The sequence below is a fragment of the Triticum aestivum genome, chromosome 4A (assembly GCF_018294505.1).
Source record: "Triticum aestivum cultivar Chinese Spring chromosome 4A, IWGSC CS RefSeq v2.1, whole genome shotgun sequence".
NCBI classification, from domain to species: Eukaryota; Viridiplantae; Streptophyta; class Magnoliopsida; order Poales; family Poaceae; genus Triticum; species Triticum aestivum.
The window spans coordinates 749,284,813-749,306,248 of NC_057803.1; the positions used below are offsets into that span (position 1 = coordinate 749,284,813).

Here is a 21,436-nt window from a genome sequence, read left to right on the forward strand (position 1 = left end):
ATGTTAGGTTTAGGTGAGTGGTCTGGGTAGTGGCCCAGCTAGCACCCCTTCATCATATGGATAGGAGTACCGGCATATGTTGCCTAGTTGGTGGATTCCGGCTTATTGTTGTAACACTTTGTAAGGTCCTCGAGAATAATCAATAAAGTGGCAGTATGCATCTACCAGATGCAGAGGCCGGGGGTCATCCTCCTTTTCTACAAAAAAAAGAGGAGAAGTCTGGCGCCTTGGGGTGTAGAATCAAATTAAGATGGGAAATTTTGATTATGAGACTATTGGGGGTGAATAGGGTGGGTTTGGTAATGAGGATGAAGATGGCCTAAATGTAGTTTTGGGGAGCAGTAGACGTAATTATGTTTTGCTGGTAGAACTGTAGAAGTATGCCCAAATATAGTTTTGTAGTGCTACTGGAACTGTTACCAGGATATGTGTGGGATGTGGTTAAGTGCACACTGAATAGGTCTCTCCTGTTTGTTTTTTTAGTTTTTTGTTTTTTTTACGATGTATGTAGTTCGGTTGTGAACTTTATTAATGAAGATGTTACATATTTGATGGTTGTTGGAGTAGTTGCTCGATCTAGTTTGGACGGTAAGGATTCCGTAATACATTTTGCGATTCGATTTGTAATGATGGATTGGATCGTCAGGTGGTGCTGTGAGGCTGTGAGTACTGAGCAGGCAAGTTCGGACGGCCATCCAAATTCGCCTGCGGTTAGAGCCTTTTTTCAAGTGACTGACTCTGCTCTAGCAAATCTTGTTTTTCTGTGTACGCACAGATGTATTATGGCCACTACTAAGCGTTTGGCGTGCCGGCCCAAAGTTTCGGCCGGTCGCGCCCCATCCATTCCTCCTACGCGTGTAGGTCTCCATACCGTACTCCTCCCAGTCGCCGCCGCTGCCGCTGTCCCCTGGGCGGCACGCCGAACCAACCTCCTTGTACATTAACCAAATGATTTTGTTAGTGAAAATGGTCTGAGCAGTAACATGGCAAGTTTTAAAAATGAGATGGAAGGAGTGGCAGTTGAAGAGAAGCAACATGTGGAAGATGGCACACACGGAATTTACACAAGCCAGCTGTCTAAGAAACTTCTGATGCTCTCATAGTGGCGTAGTAGGACCAAGGTGAAGTTAGGAAGAAGCAGTAATATTCTTGAGGGAAATAAACACTTCTTTTTCGGTACAACCCCCCTGGACACATCGACGGCTTAGATTAGAAGATAACCCTTCGGTACAATAAGTGAGGAGGGGCAGGATGGGAATTTGGGGCGGGGCGCGGACGAACGGCATGCTGTACGGCATACGTGGCGGTGTACGCCCGCGCGAGGGGCGTCCCACGTGTACTTAGTCCACCACCGTCGTCCCCCGCATTAACCCGGCGCGGATTGCGGTGGCCATTTACGCTGCACAGCGCCCCATCGAATTGCCGCAGTGTGAAGTCCTATCGCCGGCGTCGGTCCGCGCGCGTCGTACGCCGCGCAGTGCCCAGTCGAATCACCGCAGGGGGAGTCAAATCGCCGGCGTCGATCCGCGCGCGGCGTCGATTCCCACACGGGCGCCTGCACTCGCCGCCCGTCCACGCCACCGCTTTGACCGCCTGCGCACGCCGCCCCCTCGCCTGCCGGCATTAATCGCCGGCACCCACCCCGCGCCCCTCCCCGCGCCCTATAAAAGCCAGGCCCCTTCTCAAGTTAAATTGACTGAGCAGGTGTCTTTGAAGTACTATATGACTAATGTTTTCTATATTTTTGTTCTTTGTTTCCTAGGTAACTTGGATATAAAGGGAGACCGATCAGCTTACATGGTCAATGCATCAACCAATTGGTGTTTATAGTCAAGTCGTGATCTCATTCACAGCTCTTTGAAGTGTATCTTTCTCATTGCTTGCGGTTTTTGCAATTCAGCGTGTTTTGCGGGGGAATTCAGCGCGTTTGTTATAAGCTCCATCAACATGCAGGAATAAGTAAATGGTTTCACATATACCCGATCTGTTGTGGGTATGTGTGATTGGATTGGATTAGTGTGTGATTGTAGAGCAAGCAGCACTGGATTGCTTGCTTTCTCCAGCTTTGGTGTGGTGTTCATGATCAAGCTGGCGGACTTTGTGTTGTTATGTAATAAAAGGGTTGTTTGTGCCCAGCCGTCCAACCTTGTGTGTTGTGTGTGTGTGTGTGTGTGATGAATCATACATAAACTGAGTCTGATTTGTGTTTAGTTGATGGACCAAGAAATGCTATACTGTCATGAGTGATTTGTTAATACGGTACTCCAATTTGCAATTGTGCTGAGGAGTTTGAGTGGATAATCTATCTTGTGGTGCTGCCATCTTAGTAGTAGTATTATATCCTGCATGTTTCCTGTCATTTCGGCCGATCACTAACATGTTGCTTTCTGAAATAGCAACATGTCCTGTCCCTTGCTGCTCTCCGTTCCTTGGTGGCTGCGCTTGCATTGTCGCACGCATCAGTAGCAATAACCGCCACTGCATATTGATCAAGTAAGTAGTATCACGATGACTAGTAACTTGAAAAGACGAATTCGGTTATTGAATTTAACTTGAGAAGACGAATTCGGTTATCAAATTCAAGTTTAAGTTGAATTCGGTTACTGAATTTGTCAGTGCCAAACGTAGTGCGTTTTGCCGTCAGTCACCTTGGGGGTAGTATCTCAGGTCCAAGCTTGCTTGTTGGGCGCTGAAGATACCCCTGTGCTGAAGAAAGAAGGCAAAAGAAAAAATAATTGCACATCAAATATCTTGATAAATATAGATAGACACACATATGTAGCTCACTGGCAAAATAACCACGTTAGATGAGTTGAACTGGCGATGTATGGATTAGAGATCAGAGTAACCTTGGTGGCCGTCCCTTGAGCAGACTGCCGAAATACCATCACCTCTTGTCCCGCCCGCAGAACCATCCATCCTCCTCTGTTGATTCGGAGCAGACAAGGCATCCTTCCTGTGGCTTGTGTTTGCATCAAGGGAAAAAAATAGCGTGCAATACAAAATACCATCACCTCTTAAATTATGCTATTAGCATGCTATAGCGTGCCACTAACAAGAATTGTACACTGGTATATGTAGCGAGACAATTCTCTGCACGCTATAGCGTGCTATTAGCGGCGCTATAGCGCACTATTTTTTTCAATGGTTTTCATATCTAGTAGACAGACCTCAAAAATACGATTTTTGATATATCTAGTCCTCGGCACACACACTAATGCTAATCGGCCACAGAGAACAGAACAGAAATCAGACAGACCTCAAAAACCCATAGCAGTCTGTCTGGTACACCCAGCACCTGAGAGTCCAACAGTAGCGCATCAGAAATTGATAGCACAGCGTCCAAAGGCTCAAAAAAAGACAGAGCAGATGTCGAAGCAACAACTACTTAAAAATTCTTCTTTTGTTTGCTGACATGGTTGCTGAGGGCAAATTGACCGCAGCAATGCTCAAAATTAACAATTTGATAAGGGAAAAAATCCGCAGGAGCAACCCCAATGCATGATCAATTCTAGTATGCGGCTTGCCCGTGGAGTACAGTAGCACAACTTCAAATGTGGTTGCGAAGGAAGAATTTCAGAAGTGTATGTGCTGTGCAGTGCGGCTGAAGCTGAGGTTCAGTCGTGCTTCCTGTGCTCTGTTTCTTAAAGCTCGGTTAAAAAAAGTGCTGCACACCGATGGCATATATACGTAGTTGAGCTGCTGCTGCTGCTGCTTTTAATTTATCATGTCTGTCTCTTTTGCCCAGGGCCTGGATTGCAAACTCGATGCTCCAGCGACTTCATCTTTGTCAGGACCTCGACTCGACTCGCCGGGGTTATCAGCAAGCCGTGGAGGCAGTGGCTGGACAAAGATGGACCAGAGCTGATACATACACATAGTTGATACATACTGCAATTGTGCTTTCCTGTAGCTAGCTTCCTCTTGATTTGCTCTGCTTTTTCAACTCTTAAGTAATAGTACTTGCCTGTCACTTCCTCAGCTTTTGCTCTGTTTTCTCAACTCTGAATAATTGGTTTCAGGCTCAGGTCGACTCAACTTGGGGCCTGACAGACAATCTTCCTCCTTCCGACCACGGGATCAACATTACTGGAGGCTGCTAGCTATCCAGTAAGAGCTCGGATGGAGACACTCATCTATCCTTGCTTTTATTTTTAGACTGTTATATTTGTGGTTATATTTAGCATGGACAAATCCACTAGACTGTTAAATTTTTAGATATGGCCGTCCGATCATCTATCTTCGCTTTTATTTTTAGACGTGGGGTTGACACGCGTGGGTGTCTCTGAAGCAGACGATTCCAGATACGGAGATGCCTGCCGGCCAGGGAGGCGGCGAGCGAATCCTTTAGGGGTACGGTGGAGATGTTAGTGAAGATACAATCCATCACTAAGACATGAGATGAATGAGCCCAAACAATGCATCATGAATCTGGGCCATTCAACCCTGAGCCTCTATGCAGAAGACATGATCCTTGTTGCTCTCCAGACTTAGAGCATCTCCAGCCGTTGAGCCCCCCAGGAGGCATTTTTCTCGCCGCTTGGGGGACTGCCAGCGAGATGTTTGACTTGAAGATGAAAAAATCTCCAACCCGTTTTCACCCCCAAGCGAGGCTGTCGTCCTCGCCGCGCCTGCCCCTAGCGCCTGCTTGTTAGCGACCAACCGTACACTCTTCACGGGATGGGCCATTGGTTGCGCCTATTGGGCATGGGCTGACGGGAAGGCTACGAACGACTCGGCTTAAATCAGGACGGCTTTGGCCTTGTCTGCTTCTGTCTTCCTCTTCCTTTGTTCGTGTTCCTCCTCCTTGTAATGGCTAGAGCTTGAGGAATCCATTGCTGTAATCTCCATTGGTTAGGAATAGAGAGTGTGTTGCTAACAATTGGTATTCAGAGCCATAGATCCTTAGCCACGGAATTCTGCTGTACAAAATTTTTCCCAAAAATTTCCCCAACTCCTCCAAATTCGAACCAAACAAATTTCCTGGATCAGAGAGCTTCGATCCAGCCTGTTCAACCATGCTACGCGGATCAGCTTCGGCGGCCAGCCGAGATCGTGTGTTCGCGTTGGCGGAGGACCACCAGCAGCGCTACTGGTGTCCGAGTGGGCGGACCAGAGCAACAAGCGTCGCGCCGAGTTCGCCGCCCGTATTCCGGCCATCGCGGCAGGTGTCGGCGGCCGTCGCAGAAGCCTCGATCTTGCTCCGACAACCACGACTGCGAGCCTCATCTCCGAGAGGGCCACGTCCATGCAGATGTCAGCGGCGGCTCGTTCCATCCCCACATCAGCGGGAGCAGCGTTCGCCTCGCACGACTCTAACTTTGCTCGTGTGGTTCCCATCACCTGCTCGACGGAATGCCGAGGAAGAGGTAACGGTGCAACAAGGGCCACAGCAGCGCCATCGGCATCGACAACCACATCGACCCCAACTGCGTCTGTCGCAGACGAGGACGCCTCCTTGTACCCGCAGCCATCCACCATGGTTGACGCGCTCTCCTCCGACTTCGCCTCTGTTCCTGATGCATCCATGGTGGCCTCTGCTCAGAGATCGGCATCAGCAGGAAGAAGCGGCACCGCGCCAGGGCATTGAAAATACAGTCGCCAATGTTCTCGCTGCCTGGACGCCCACCAAGTGTTCGACGCGATGTCCAAGCTGCGACTCATCCAAAGAGTCGATGTTCACCTCATCCGCAGAACCACCTTCATCCATGACCAATGTCGACGTTATTCCTGAGCTAGCTACACCAGTGGAAAACGATGAGGCCATCGATGTTGCCATCATTGATGTCACTGCACCTGAGCCTATCAACCGCACAACAGGAGGTCTTGACCACAACACCGAAGATGATGCCATGATGCTATGCCTGGACCCTTGGAGTATGCCTATGGTGGTGTCATCTTCCTATGCGTCGAGCGTTGCAGCGGCCGAGGCTGCCCTGGCTGTGTGTGATGTGTCCCCTAACCATGGCAACATCAGCATCACCCAAGAGCAAGCAGAACAAACGAGTAATCCTGACCATGTGAGAAATTCTCTACTGATGAATTCAGGGTTCAAATTTTACCTAGTGCAGTTACTGTTCCAATATGATTACGGACATGAAGCTTGGCCTGCTTGCCATGTTCTTGACACTGGCTGCATGATGTTTGTTACTCATAAGGGGAATGACTTTGAACAAGAATGCAAGACACTTGCTAGATGCTTCCCCACTATTCCAGATGTTTCCTGGGTGGATAGACTTTCATTCCCATTACTTAAGTCTGTTGTCAAGTTAGAAAATCTCATTGAGCAGTTGCAGAAGTATTTCATTTTCCAGGTAAAACTGAAGCCATGGCCTGCCTGTGAGCAACCCTTGTTTATTGTGACATGTGCAAGTGTGGTTTCTAATACTGATAACAACCTTGTCCTGCTTCAAAGAAAAAAAGGAGGAGCAACCAATATGCAATTTCATACACCAATTAGCCACAACCTGCTCCAGTGGAACAATTACACACATCATGATCTGGACTATTTTCTGTGGGCAATTGCATGGTCGTTAGTGGACTCGTTTTGTGTTAGCTCATGTTTTGAAGGAAGTGGAATTGTCACTAGGAGGGAGCTGAGCTGGAATTATCATTGTTGTTCTGAGCCTATACAGTGGGAGATTGCATGGTTTTATCCCTTGGAGTATTTTGCTAGTGACAGAGAATTTGTTCAGCCATTATTTACGAATTTAGTGCAGTCTTGCATTTTTGGAGAGGTTTCCTTCCCTGAGTTAAAACAAATACAGTGGAGAACTGCTCGTGTGACTTCGAAAGAATTGTTGTTTTTCCATATGGGTGAAGAGATCCTTCCAGCCATCTCCATTGTCATCAGTTATGGACCTGTTGCTGTTTTGGCTTGGTACGTATTGGATACAGAATTCGTGAGTGCAGATGCATATTTTGCGGAACTCCGCAAGGTACAGTGCATAGGTGTATGCGTTTCTCCTGGTGATGTTACATCAACTTTACAAATATGGCAAGGTCATATATAGGTTAATATGGTGCTGGAGTTTGATGGATTCCAAGTAACTCTGTTAGCTGCTTACATTACCTTGGTCTGCCGAGCTATGTTGGCCGCTCACGTCAAAGGTGCTTTGAGTATTTAAGGGAAAGAATCTGGGAAATTTTAAAGGGGTGGAAGATCAAACTGTTGTTATCCGATTATAAAATATTTGGTGAACAGTTAGGGCAGGGGTGCCCTCCGCCGCCGCCGCCCTCTCCCTCCGCCGCCGCCGCCCTCCCCCGCTCCCCGCCGCCCCCCGGCCGCCGGCGGGCGCGCCCCGGCTCCTCCTCCCCCTCCCCTCCTCCCCCGTACCCCCCGCGTCGCCTCCCCGAGCGAGGCGGCCGGGGGCTCCCCTTCCCTGCCCCTCCCAGCGCCCCCCCCCTCCTCCTTTCCCCTCCCGCCGCCGCCGGCGTAGGCCATCGGGCCTGGCTCGCGTGATGCCGGCGGCGGCGGCCCTGTTCTCTTCCTCCCCGCGCGGCGCTGTAGCTCGGGCGTTGGCGCCGGCGGCGGTGCACCCAGGTCGGCTTCGGATCCGGTGGCGGCTCGTCTTCGCAGGCGGCGCAGCTCCGGGTGGCATGGTGGCGGTGGCGTGGCTGCTTGGCTGCGGGGCGGCGCGGTGGCTGGCGGCGGCGCCCTTCCGGCCCAGATCTGGGCCCTTTTGGGCCCCATCTGGGTCTGGGTGGGCCTGGCGTGTGCTTTCCGGCGTCATCTCCGGCGGACGGAGGTGTGGCTTGGGCTGGGGGTGGCGGAGACGGTGGCGCGTGTACTGCAGCGCAGCGACGGGAGCTTCACGAGCCCGCTTCGGGCTCGGCCGGGCAGGGGTGCCTGGTTTGCTCCTGAGCTACGTCCGGTCGGTCACCGCCGAGGGTGGTGGAGGTTGTCCCCTCCCACGTGGCCGCTGACCCTGCTGCTCCTCGTTTTCGGCTGGTTCCTCTCGACCCCGCCGGTCTCGCTTCGCTTGTCACGGTGAGACGGCGATGGTGACTGCCTGTCCGTGGTGGCGCATATTGGTGGACGGCAAGTATGGTGGAGCGCGATGGATCGTCTGGGGTCGTGGTTGGTAGGAGGTTGGGAGAAATCCTTGTCGGCTTGTTCGGCACCAACGCGTGGGCGTCGCCGTGCCTTCCTGAAGGGCGTCGGATATCCCCCTTCCTCCCACGGCCCTTCGCGTACCGGGGGAAACCCTAGGCCATGTCCGGTAGCAGCGTCGTTGTCGTCGCGTTCCTTCTTGAAGGTGTTACTTGGTATGCGGCGTTTCGTGGTGCTAGGAGCGTGGTGGAACTCTTCGGCGGGCGCAGCGGTGGCGAGTCATCTTCGTTTTTGTTGATCCGCCGTTGTCGGCATTTTTTTTCCTTTTGTGTTTTCTCTTTTTTTCTTTTGGGCGTGCCTGTGCTGCTTCCGCCCCAGCACCTATCGTGGGTTGTATCGATGTTGTTGCTTTGTAATACAAAGCGGGGGGAAACCCTTTTTCGGCAACTGTTGTTATCCAAGGCAGCCAAAGAGATCCTTATTAAATCTGTTATCCAGGCAGTTCCCTCTTATGCGATGGCTTGTTTTGATCTAACGAAGGCACTGTGTGAGAGTATCAGCAAGATGGTGTGTCGGTTTTGGTGGGCTAACCAAGATGATGAGCATAATTAAACACCACTGGATTAGTTGGGAGAGGATGATGATGCCGAAGGAACAAGGAGGTGTTGGCTTTAGGGATCCACATCTCTTTAACATTGCAATGCTCTCTAGACAGGTGTGGCGACTGGTTCAGGCTCCAGACTCCTTGTGTGCCCGAGTGTTACAGGCCAAGTATTTTTCCTGGAGGTAATGTGTTGGATGCCACATCGCAGCCGGGTATGAGCAGAGTATTCTAGACTAAGGCCCTGTTCGGAGACCTGCCACTCCACCACTCCAGTCACGGAGCTGGAGTCAAAAGGCACGGAGCTGGGAAAGAGATGCTCCAGCTCGTCGTATTTTTAGGAGTTGGAGTGACTCCGAACCAATGTTTTAAATAGCCAGCTATAGCTCCGTTATAGCTCGGTTATAGCCTTTTCAGCAAGGTGCCGCTAAATGGTCTCCTTCACAAATAACCCGCTATATCCCGCTATAGCCCGTTATAACTACGCTATAGCTGTTTTTGGAGGTCCGCCGCTATTTTCCATAGCCCGCTATTTAAAACATTGCTCCGAACAGGGCATAAATCTGCTGGAGTGCGGAACAGCGAGGGATATGCTGACGGCTGTGTTTCGACTACCTGAAGTAGTCAAGCTGCGTACAGTATGTCTTGTTTGGGCTTGGTGGTCTGAACGTAACAAGGCAAATCATAACCAATCTCGTTTATCAGTGGAAGCCTTTGAAGCAAAGGTTGGGCATACCATTGCTGAATGGCGTGAGTTCCTGGGACCTAATTGTGGAGAAAAGCCAGCGGTGGTTCAGACGTGGTCTAGGCCTCCTGCAGATTACATTAAGCTCAACTTTGATGCTGCACTTAATGCCGACTCAGGGACTGGGGGTTGGGGTGTCATTGCTAGAGATGTCGACGATGGCGACGTTGTACTGGCTGCATCATATGGGTTCTGCACTTTAAGCTGAAGCGCATGCTCTGTTGTATGCCATCCGTCTAGCCGAGCAACTTGGTATGGGTCGTGCTATTTTTGAGACCGACTGTTTGGCTTTGAAGAGGGCAACTGATACTGATTCTGCTCATCGAGGCCCTCTTGGCGTTTTGTTTCGGGAAGCAAGATTTCAGCTTAATGTAGGCTTTATTGATCATCATATTATGTCCTACACCCCTAGGGCTTGTAATTCACCAGCGCATGAGTTGGTCTCCCTTGGTGCTAAGGTTTCCCCGGATGTCCAACAAGTTTGGTACTCCCTCCGTCCGAAAATACTTGTCATCAAAATGAATAAAAGCGGATGTATCTAGATACTTGGGTATCCCAGGCGATGTATCTCGTGCTGTGACCGCCGATTGTAATTGGAATGCCGCCAGGTGTTCCAGCTCAAAAAAAGAAAAAAGAATTGATTGGAGGCCCAATAACAATCAGGCGGTCACCACACGCTCAGAAACCCATGTCACAGCCCTTTTTCCTAGACTGTACAGGCAACTTTCCAAGAGTGATCCACTTGTTGTCCAGCTTATCGTACTGCTTCAACTCATTATTCTCATGGCGCTGACAGACAGGTGTCTCTCTCTCTTAAGCAGAGGAGTAGAGAGAGATATGCCGGAGAGGCGGCTGGTGAATAGTTATGGCGGTGGCGGTGGCTGTGGAAGTTGCTCGACACCGGCATCGGCTGCATCTGGTAGCAGGCTTGAGTGGAGTAGTCGCTGCTTGATCTGCAAGTGTTGGGTTTGTACCTAGCTATGGATCCTGATGACGTCGATTCGACGTTGTATCTAAAATATCACAATCTAGTGTGCATTTTCCCTGCTGACAAAAAGAAAGAGAGGATATCTAGCAGCCTCCATTAACATGAGGAGGCAGGCAGCATCTCCGTCGGTCCCATGGTCGGAAGGAGGAAGATTGTCAGGCCCGAAGTCGATTCAACCTGACGCATGAAACCTCAAGCTAAAGCCAAATATCTACAGTTGAGAAACCAGAGCAAAAACAGAGGTAGTGACAGGAAAGTATTCAGAATTGAGAAAACAGAGCAAAGCAGAGGAGTAGAAGAGGCTAGCTACATGCCAAGCAGAGTTCAGAGCAAAACAGAGCAAAAGCAGAGGTTGTGACATGCAAGTATTCAGAGTCTAGAAAGCAGAGCTAGAGGCAAGCACAATTGCAGTCTGTATCTATATAAGTACTAGAAGAACACCCGTGCGTTGCAACGGGGCCACATTAACTTTAAGAGTTCAATATCAATTATGTTAATATTACATTTAATATTTTCATACATATCAAGTGACATTGACGACCTTTTTACCATCAAATTCTCACACACACACTCTCCCTCCCTCCTCCTCACTCTCTCTCCCCCTCTCCCTCTCTCTCTCTCTAACACACACACATATCCATCTTATTGGGTACGGGACCATAATCCATCTATTTCACACGCACACGTGCTAGTGCATAACAATATGAATTATAAAACAGGTTCAAGGTAGTAACAAGGATTCTTCTCATGCATTAATAAACAAATGTTCTGCACTGAAGACAAGATAACCAATTCCCAAAGTGCATCAGAGCATCACAGAACATTACTGGCAAGATAAATGCACGACGATACACCCGACTCATTTAATTGATATAATTAAATTATCAGTAAATTAGTCACCAAACTGCTCGGATGAACCGGAACAGAGCCAACATATATCATCCTAGACAAATGCAACATCAACCATTTACCTTGGTACTTTAGGGACCGACAGGAGGATGCATGTAGAAGCGCTTCTTGCCTGCAAATCCACGGTCAGAGAGAGAAATTGGAACCCATTCCCATCACCAACTGATAAAGAAAGCATGTAAGAAAATTGATATCGGGCCAACTTGGATCTTCGGTGATTGTCCGCCGGTATGGAGAATTTAGGAGGGTGGGTGCAGGGAGTGGCCTTGTGGATGATGGATGGAGGCGCGGAGGGATGTGGTCACCGGAAGGTCGAAAGCGGAGAGGGTCGGGCACGTTAGGTGGAGTCGGTGGTGCGCGACAACCGTAGGCGGCCCAATCGTGGGCGGCGAACCGACGATAGCCTCGGCCCATCTCTCGACGCAGCGAAGATAGAGAGGGCGGCACTGCCGGTGCTCGAGGCCGCCGCTCGGCACCATCTACATCGAGAGGAAAGAGAGGCGAGAAAGCGATAGGGTGATGCGGGGCTAGGGATTGCGGAGGAGGGTGGGGGTGTGCGATTTGAATGGATGGTTCTGCCCACCGTTTTCTTGTACGTGGCGGTGGAGACGGCGGCGTCCAGCCATGCAGGCGAGGCATGGGTCGAGCCGGGCACACGGCGAGGCGTAGTAGCAGAGGCGGGGGCGATTTTTTGCTACTGAGATGCAGGGTGTGGGATTGATCGTTCATTTCTCTTTTCCTTTTTAACGGGAGATGGATGCGACTTTTTTCATGAGGGGAGAGATGCGACCACGTACAGATTCCATAATAAATTAATTAGGTCCATAACGGGATTTCTTTACAATGCGTTAAGATTTGCGTGTTAGTTTTCTTAATAAAGAAATGCACTGATGTAGGGATCGATTGATTCGGATAAGGAAAGATAGATTCGTGATCTTTTGTATGTTAGGAAATTAGTGGTTTGCAAGGAAAGAGTGGAGAGAAAAAGAACCAATGCGACCATGTATAGATTCCATAATAAATTAATTAGGTCCATAACGGGATTTGTTTGCAATGCGTTAAGATTTACGTGTTAGTTTTCTTAATAAAGAAATGCACTGATGTAGGGCGCGATTGGTTCGGGTAAGGAAAGATAGATTCGTGATCTTTTGTATGTTAGGAAATTATTGGTTTGCAAGGAAAGAGTGGAGAGAAAAAGAACCAGTACGAGGGGGTGGTGGGAGGTGGGATGAATAAAAACCGGACGAAATTGGGAGGTGGGAGGGCGAGTAAAAACCGACGAAAAAAACCAACGAAATTGGGAGGTGGGAGAGAGGATGAAAAAAAACCAGGGGAGGTGGGAGGAGGACAAAAATAAACCGTACGAGGCTACCAACTGCTCCATTAGGAGTAGAGATTGTTTGTGAAAATAACATGAGACGACGACTTAGCGAGCGGGTCCCCTTAAAAAAGACATAGCAAGCAGATTCCCTTAAAACTGGTAGAAATGGATACGATTGATGACATTGATAAATAGTGGTGAATGTTGGCATAATTTACTATCATCATGCATGGAAACGAATCATTAAGGAAAAGAATACTTCCTATTACTATACTCATAGGAAGCTTCCTAATCTCTGCTACCAAACAGTTTCTGCCCAAACAAGGAAGGAAAGTTATGGACGTGATTCGAAAGGAAACAAAGTTATGAAGATTAATTAATTTAGATTTGATCTTTAGAGATTGATTGTGATTGATTCTTTTACATAAAGACATTACTAAATAATTTGCGTCAGTATGGAAAGTTCTGATCCGTTCAATTTTTTTCGTTGTGTGAGAGGGTGAAGTGAAAATAAACCGATGAAGTGGGGGAGGCAACGAAAAAAATCTACGACAGTTAACCTACGAAAAAAAACCGGACGAAAGTGGTGGGACGAAAATTGACCGGCGAAGACTACCAACTGCTCTATTAGGAGTAGAGATTGGTTGGTTCGATTTTTTTGCGTGAAGGGAACTACCTGGGAGGTGGGAGGGAGTACGAAAATAAACCGTCTCGGCTGAGCGGGAGGTGGGAGCAAGTACCAAAGAAGTACCAAAAAAGACCGGGTGAGGTGGGACGAAAATAAAACCCGGAACGCGACCTACCAACTGAGACATTAGGAGTAGAGATATTAACAAAAGTGCAGATCCCGTCCCACTCTTTACTTTTTGACAAAAAACTTCCGAATAGCAATCTTGGTGAGTGATCTCGACCGGGTTCGATCGGCATGGTGTGTCGTTCCTCCAGGAGTGGGTGCTGAGAGGAAGGATGGCAAACCTCCATTGTCAATCGGCCGGAGCTGCATCGTCATTTGGATCAGAGCATGGACGAAATCGAGATGGTAGAGGTTGAGGAATTTGTAGGACGTGAGGGTTTAGGGTGGGCATCACGAGAACTCACGCATATCTTGGGAGGCGGCAGACCCGAGGTGCAGTCGTGTTCGTGCTTCAGGGGCTGCCATGTGCTGCCCTCGCCGCCATCGCTTGTCGATGCCACTTCAGCGCCACGAGCATGGGACTGAGGGACGAAGGGAAGAGAAGGGAAGGAAGCGAGCTAATGACGTACCTATGTTTGGTATGTAATACCCTCCATTAAGAGTAGATATTTTCTTAAAATCGGTTATTTTGTTTCCTAATTAATGTGATTGAGCAATTTAAGGTAAGGTTAATTAATTTAGATTTGATATTTAGAGATTGATCGTGATTGATTCTTTCACATAAAGACATTACTAAAAATAACTTGCACCAGCATGGAAATTTATGATCCGTTAAGATTTTTTTCGTTGTGTGAGAGGGTGACGCGAAACTAAACCGGTGGGGTGGGGGAGGGACGAAAAAAAACCAGCAAAAAAAAACGGGTGAGAGGTGGGAGGAAGTACCAAAGAAGTACCAAAAAAGACCGGGTGAGGTGAGACGAAAATAAAACCCGGAACGCGACCTACCAACTGAGACATTAGGAGTAGAGATTCGTGCTTCAGGGGCTGCCACGTGCTGTCCTCGCCGCCATCGCCTGTCGATGCCACTTCAGCGCCACGAGCATGGGACTGAGGGACGAAGGGAAGAGAAGGGAAGGAAGCGAGCTAATGACGTACCTATGTTTGGTATGTAATACCTTCCATTAAGAGTAGATATTTTCTTAAAATCGGTTATTTTGTTTCCTAAATAATGTGATTGAGCAATTTAAGGTAAGGTTAATTAATTTAGATTTGATATTTAGAGATTGATCGTGATTGATTCTTTCACATAAAGACATTACTAAAAATAACTTGCACCAGCATGGAAAGTTATGATCCGTTAAGATTTTTTTCGTTGTGTGAGAGGGTGACGCGAAACTAAACCGGTGGGGTGGGGAAGGGACGAAAAAAACCAGCGAAATAAAACGGGTGGGAGGTGGGAGGAAGTACCAAAGAAGTACCAAAAAAGACCGGATGAGGTGGGACGAAAATAAAACCCGAAACGCGACCTACCAACTGAGACATTAGGAGTAGAGATGAGTTCTGGTTGTCCATCTTTTTGCCATTGCCTTCTGCCTTCACCCTTCATTGATAATTGCAGACTGGAACATTGGGTGTGCAATCTAGTCCCTGGGCTCAAGAGACGGAATGAATTAACGGCATCCATCATCAAGGGGTGTCCGGCAGGTAAGCTTCACAACTCAACTGTGTACATATATAGACCATCAGGGTGCACTTAACCAATGTTGTCTACAAAGGAGGATTTTCAGCCATCACAAAAGATCATCTTTTCAATCAGCCAAGGTATCTATGGCTCAGTTGGCGATGATGCATAAGCCGTAACAATTCTGTCCACCCAGTCAGCAAATCCTCGAAATGTGATGCAAAGTCCAAGGCTGAATCGTGGTTCAGAATGTGAATCCACTTCAGCTGGTGAGCCACAATCTGTCTTGTCTTTCTGTTCGTATGTTGTGGTGTGGCCTCCCACTGAATTAGAATTTTTTAGATAAAAGTATTCTTGCGACATCAAATTTCTCATCGAGTAATATCCTTCGACATCTGCATTACATCTTTCGACATCTTCCGTAAAAGTATTCTTCAGCATGTAGGTTGTTTAGTTATGAGAAACCAAAACTTATTGCATCAAAGTTCTCATCGGGTAATTTCTTTACATCTGCTTTACTTTTGTACACATTTTTTTTTTCTAGTACGGCAACCTATCTAGTCAGTACACCATGGCCAGAATGAAACGAGTTTTCATAGTGAGCAGAGTGCTTTTTATTACACATCTAAATCATGACACCTCTCGGATCTGAATTATGCATAAGTTAACCGGTGCTAAGCTTTCTGAAAAGATGTTCCACAAGCAAGTCACATACGTGCGAAGCAATGCAAAAGATATTATTCGAAAACATAAATACAAACAAGTATGACCATCCCTAATAATTATCTCTGTTGCATACTTATGACAGAATACACCCTTGTGCGTGTAAACGGGAGCATACGGACGCCACTCATTGTATTTCACCAGTAAATTTGCTGAATGAAACATACATTCTTTCAAGATGAATAAGGTTACCAAACTGAGTTATGCCACCACGCAAATTGTTATGGCTAAAGTCCACAATTGTGAGCTGTCTAAGGTATGAGGCCCTCGAATCTATTTTCCCTCATGTACAAATACGTCAAGTAAGTAAGATTGCCAATGGAGGATGGGATTGGGCCAGTGAAGCTGTTCGACTCGAGATTCAACGATTGTAGGCTTTTTAGGTTTCCAATCCATCCTTCAATTTTACCACTTAAATAATTTTTACCTAGTGCCAGTTTAGTCAAGGCACTAAGGTTTCCGATACTTTGGGGTACTTGTCCCGATAAGCTGTTTCCGTATAACAGAAGTGTATCAAGGCTGGGTGATAGGTTACCAACGAACTGTGGAATATGTCCATGCAGCTGATTGTAAGACAGTGATAGGACATTCAGAGATTGGCAGTTTCTCAGTTCATCTAAGAATTCCCAGTCTGTGCTTTCCCTGGCTTCTAGCTGGTTATGCTCAAGGTTTAGAATGACCAGCTTTGAAAGCATTCCAAAAGAAGCTGGAATTTTTCCGATGAAACTGTTATTTGATAAATCTATCACTTCTAACCCTGTAGCATTGCCTAGGGAAGCTGGGATGCAACCCTCAAACATGTTGCCACTCATGCTAAGCTGTATGAGATTAGGCAGAAAGTCCCCAATTTTAGGTGGCAATGCCTTCCCTAGCATATTAAACTCCAACCCTAGATATTGGAGGGAAGCTGAAAGATTCAAGATGGCATGTGGGAATTTACCTGAAAGCTTGTTACTGCCCAGGATCAGCTCTTTTAAAACCTGCAATTGCCCAAGCTCATCAGGAATGCTCCCCTCGAGTTGATTTGATCGAAGATATAGATATTCTAGATTTGGAAGAAAGCCTAAACTCGGAGGAATTCGGTCCACTAGCAAGTTTGTGGAGAGATCCAAGAGGATCAGATCTGAAAGGAGACCTAGTTTCGGATGAATTTCACCCACTAGCAAGTTTTCAGATAGATCTAAGACGGACAGATTTGAGAGGAAACCTAGTTCCGGAGGGATTGGACCCGCTATGGAGTTTCCAGAGAGGTTTAGGTAGAAAAGATGTGAAAGAAAGTCTAGTTTCGGAGGAATTACACCCACTAGAGAATTTATAGAGAGATCTAGGTTGGCCAAGCTGGAACAGTTGGTGATTGAATCAGGAATTGTCCCGTGCAGATGGTTGTCGTACAGGTAAAGTGTCTCCAGTTGTTGGAGATGGCCAAGGATAGGTATGGGGCCAACCAAGTTATTAGATGAAAGGTCGAGCGATCGAAGGAATGTCATGTTTCCAAGAGAGGAGGTGATTTGTCCTGCTAAATCCAGGCCGGTGAGGACAAGCCATGAGACGCGACGCGGTGGTGTCGTGGTGCAGTTTACACCACGCCATCGACAGAAGTGGGTGTTGTTGCTCCAGCTGCTCAAGGCCCCTTGTGGATCGTCGGTGATGCCTTGCTTGAAGTCGAGCAGCGCGTGCAGATCAACAATGCTGCTATTCTCGTGGATCGTTGAGCCTTCAACGTCACCGACTCCGTTGTTACAGAGAAGCAGCAGTGCCAACAGCAATAGCATGCCCGGCTCCTCTGGATAACGCATGAGGCAACACCGCAACACCCGTTGCCTGCAAAATGTAAAGTGTAAACTTGGTGGCCTGATATGAACCGCCTGTATAGTAGCGTTAGGCTCATGCTGTAAAACAAAAACAGCTATACGAATCCAGGGCAGCTTTTCAAATGTTTGCAAGTCTGACAACAATATATACACAAGAAAAAGACATGATCAGGGAGAGACAGAATTATGTTCACCTCTCCTGTTTCTGCCTCGTTTTGCTGGGCGCGAGCTGTGGAGGCTGAGTGAGTGTTGGATGATGCTCAGATGGGTGAGCCAGTTCCCCATGGTTTAAAAACACATTTACAGCAGCCTCACATCCACACACTTGCATCCATCTCATTCTCATCTCAAATTCTCGAGCCTTATCTTCATTAGCTTGATCTTGACCTGGACTCCTGGAATTTGTCAAACTTTCCATTAACCACTACTTTTCACTGCTCGTCGCTGTTTGAGCTGGACTAGGTTGTTGCGACATGTATGGTCTGGAATCCCACAGGTCTATATACTTACTTTTCTTCCGGGACCAGACAAAGATATTCTAATTAGTTGATGTGCCGCCTATCTCACGAGGTTTTGCTAGTGATGAACATCACCATGTGGAGCCGTTTACTGGTCTATTATTCGAGATTCAACGGTTATTAGTCCAGTTGTCCTGTTTTCTATGGATTCCACTGATTCATTTGCCCCCACCCATGTGCTACTTAATAGACAAACACAAGACACACTGAAAAAATACAAAATACTACTCCCTCTGTCCCATAATGTAAGAAAAACGTCTTACATTATGAGACGGAGGGAGTATGTGTTAAGCATTGTTCAGTTTTGATTTTTTTTTGAGCACTTGTGAAATATCAACCATCGAATAAAACCAAGGCTGTTATAGATAGACTATCCTGAAACAAACCAGGACGGCGACACGAAATGTAACAGCTGTGGCTTAGGTCAATAAAATAAGTTAGCTCACTCTTAGCAGCTGGGTTGTGGGTTGATAATCGGGTGTAATAATGCTTCCTTTCCTTTATGATGAGTGGATGAGTGGCTACGGGCTACCTAGAGTCTTTATAGCGGAGAAGTACAGCCATGTCAAACAAAAATTCATTACTAGGAAAATGCTTATAGATAGAAGTTTATCAGTAGCGCCTGTTTACGAGCCCACGCTATTAGTATTTACCAGTAGCGCTGGGCAGAAAACACGCTACTACTAATATATAACAGCAGCGTTTGTTTGCTTGGGCCGCGCTACTGTTACATGGGCCGCAGGGCAAAAACAGTAGCCCACTTAGCTGTATGTTTGTTTTGAACGGACGCTACAGCTGGTGGGCTTAGCAGTAGCGCCGGCCTCTAACCAGCGCTACTACTAGGGCAAAAGAAAACCGGCCCGAGCGCCCCTGCACCCCCTCACTCTCACAATCGATCCCCTCCGCCCGCCGCCGCCGCCGCGGTTAGGGTTCGTCCCCGACCACCTCACCCCCGTCGACGGTGCGGTGCGCCGCCACCACGCGTGGTCGCCTCTCGCCTCCTCCGACACTCCAGCCCCGTAAGTCCCCCTCGATCTCCTCCTCCCTGCGCGCGCCACACTAGCTAGCCTCCAATCGATTTGCCGCGGAGGCTCGCCATGTTTTGGGATTTAGGGATTGCACGGTGGCTCCGCGCTTCATGCGACATGCTCCTCGCGTGATTGGGGAGAGAGTAGAGAGAGGGGTTAGGTGAGAGAAGTAGAGGCTTTTTGTTGCTCACCGAAACTTAGGAGAGAGTAGAGAGAAGTAGCTAGAGAAGTAGAGGCTTTTAGCACATATAATTGAAACTTGGGATTCAATTCTTGGCTGCTGCCCCTGGAGGAGTGGTGGCGGCGGCGGTGCCTAGTGTTCTAGGGTTTAGAGAGGGGGCGTCCATGTCGTGCCTTTTCCGGAGAGGAGCCATGGGCGGCGTCGCTTGTCGTGTGCTGTTTCGTGTAGATGATAGGCTTCTGGAATGGGAATGATTATCCATCGTCTGTGGTTGTGTGAACGCCTCCACACGCTCAAGTTTGTCGATGGTGGTCGTAGGATCGGCTCCCCTTCTCAAATGGTGCCATGGGAGCTTTCGATATACGCTCCTAGAGCCCTGGTGTCGTCTAGGGCGTGATTTCGCAGTCCACAATTGAGCGGGCAAACCGCATCTTCCAGGGCTGGCGCGCTCGTCCTGAAGATGGTGTGCTGGCGGGAGCTAGCAGCTAAGCTAGCTAATGTGATCGGCCGAGGACGAGAGCGTCCCATCGTATCACGTTTTCACGATACGTGACTATTGTTTCCGACATTTAGGATCATTGACGTAGTACTTGTAACTACTTGTCCTTCCTTCGCTGGAACAACCATAGTGCTCGACCGTCGAATCGTGAGCATTTTTTTAGCTCTGATATGACATCAACGGTTGAGGGTTTCAATTCTTGGCTACTGCCACTAGCTTCTTTGTCGATGCATATAAAGATATGACCAAGAAGCCCTCACTGTTATGTGGTTTCATGGAAAAATCAATGCTTGATTCGATACTCTTTCAGGTTGAAGAGAGTATCTGTATGTGGTGATGCTCAAATTGCCAAGTTGTTATGATGCTGTTAGTGAGCCCATTTTTGGTAAATTTCAGAAAAAGACAACACAGATAGACAGAGAGTTGTATCTGATCGAAAAGGGGGGTGTTTGCCTTTTATAGTTTTAATTATTGTGCATCTGATGCCAAAGGTGGAATGGATGTTTACTTATTGTGTTCTGGAAGATTCTAAGCTGGTTCAACTTTTGGATGTGGGAATAGATAAAGTGTTCCCCTGGACTGAACTTTTTGTTTACTTTTTAGTTGTTATTTTGCTTGCCATGTGAACTCTAGCTATGAAAACTTTATGTTTACTTTTTGGATCGTTAATCCTTTAATCATATTGTTTTAGGGAAATGGCGCCACCACCACCACCACCATGTCGATGGTGCAAGTCAAGGTGCGCCAGTAGCCTTGCAACTGGCACACTGTTTGGCATCTACTTCGAGTCTAGTTTTCTTCATGCGGCGGTAATAAATTATATGAAACTAGTAACTACTATGTTGTTTTTAGTGTTAATGGCATTAATGCATCGTGTATATATCATTTTGCTTTTTGTACACAGATCGTCCCATGCAATGTGAGGTCAGAATTCAACAATCTGACTGGAGACTCTGTGACCTTTGAGGCTCCTGGGGGCCCCTACACTATGGAGATCGAGAAAGAACGAAAGATGACGTGGGTGGGAGGACATGGATGGGTCTGTTTCATCGACAACATGCGTATCACCGGTGGTGAGTTGATCAGCTTCTCCTTCAGAGCTGAAAGACCCAAGCTGGTCGTGATTTATGTCAACAAAGCAGAAGATTATGAGGATGATGAGGATGATGAGGATGATGACGACCCACTCGGTGATGCCATCGTAGCTCAAAGAATGAAGTTGAGCGAGGAGGAGGTGTGCAACCTATGGGACATCATTCCGCCACGTGCTGACTTCGTCGGGGTGCCATTCGTGACCCGCCTGACAAGTACCATGGTTGATCGGCATATCATGGTATGTTGCATTTACTGTAGTTTTTAGAGTAATTTGATGATATGCTTTATTGTTATACTTAGTGTAGAGTTCGATGATATATATGCTTAGTGAATCTTATATGCTTTATTGTTTACTTAGTGTAGAGTCCGATGATATATGTGCTTAGTGAATCTTATATGCTTTATTGTTATACTTAGTGTAGAGTCCGATGATATATATGCTTGGTGAATCTTATGTTCTTAGTGAATATTATATGCTTTATTGTTATACTTAGTGTAGAGTCCGATGATATATATGCTTAGTGAATCTTATATGTTTAGTGAATCTTATATGCTTTATTGTTATACTTAGTGTAGAGTCCGATGATATATATACTTAGTGTAAAGTCCGATGATATATATGCTTGGTGTAGAATGTGTGAGGCTACTT

General features: G+C 47.4%; 2 protein-coding genes across 2 annotated transcripts; one reads left to right on the plus strand and one right to left on the minus strand.

Annotated features, from left to right (window-relative positions):
• The first annotated feature begins 5,841 nt into the window (after positions 1-5,841).
• Positions 5,842-6,684, plus strand: LOC123083617 (uncharacterized). Its single transcript, XM_044505607.1, has 2 exons — positions 5,842-6,314; positions 6,571-6,684. Exons 1-2 carry the CDS (start codon positions 5,853-5,855, stop codon positions 6,598-6,600), a joined length of 492 nt encoding a protein of 163 aa, XP_044361542.1. The 5' UTR covers positions 5,842-5,852; the 3' UTR covers positions 6,601-6,684.
• An 8,919-nt stretch (positions 6,685-15,603) lies between these two features.
• On the minus strand, positions 15,604-17,713 carry LOC123083618 (LRR receptor-like serine/threonine-protein kinase FLS2). The gene is made up of 2 exons (XM_044505608.1): positions 17,661-17,713; positions 15,604-17,476 (listed from the first exon to the last, which is right to left on the minus strand). The coding sequence occupies exon 2, from the start codon at positions 17,449-17,451 to the stop codon at positions 15,907-15,909; it is 1,545 nt and encodes a 514-aa protein (XP_044361543.1). The 5' UTR covers positions 17,452-17,476; positions 17,661-17,713; the 3' UTR covers positions 15,604-15,906.
• Positions 17,714-21,436: the final 3,723 nt, after the last annotated feature.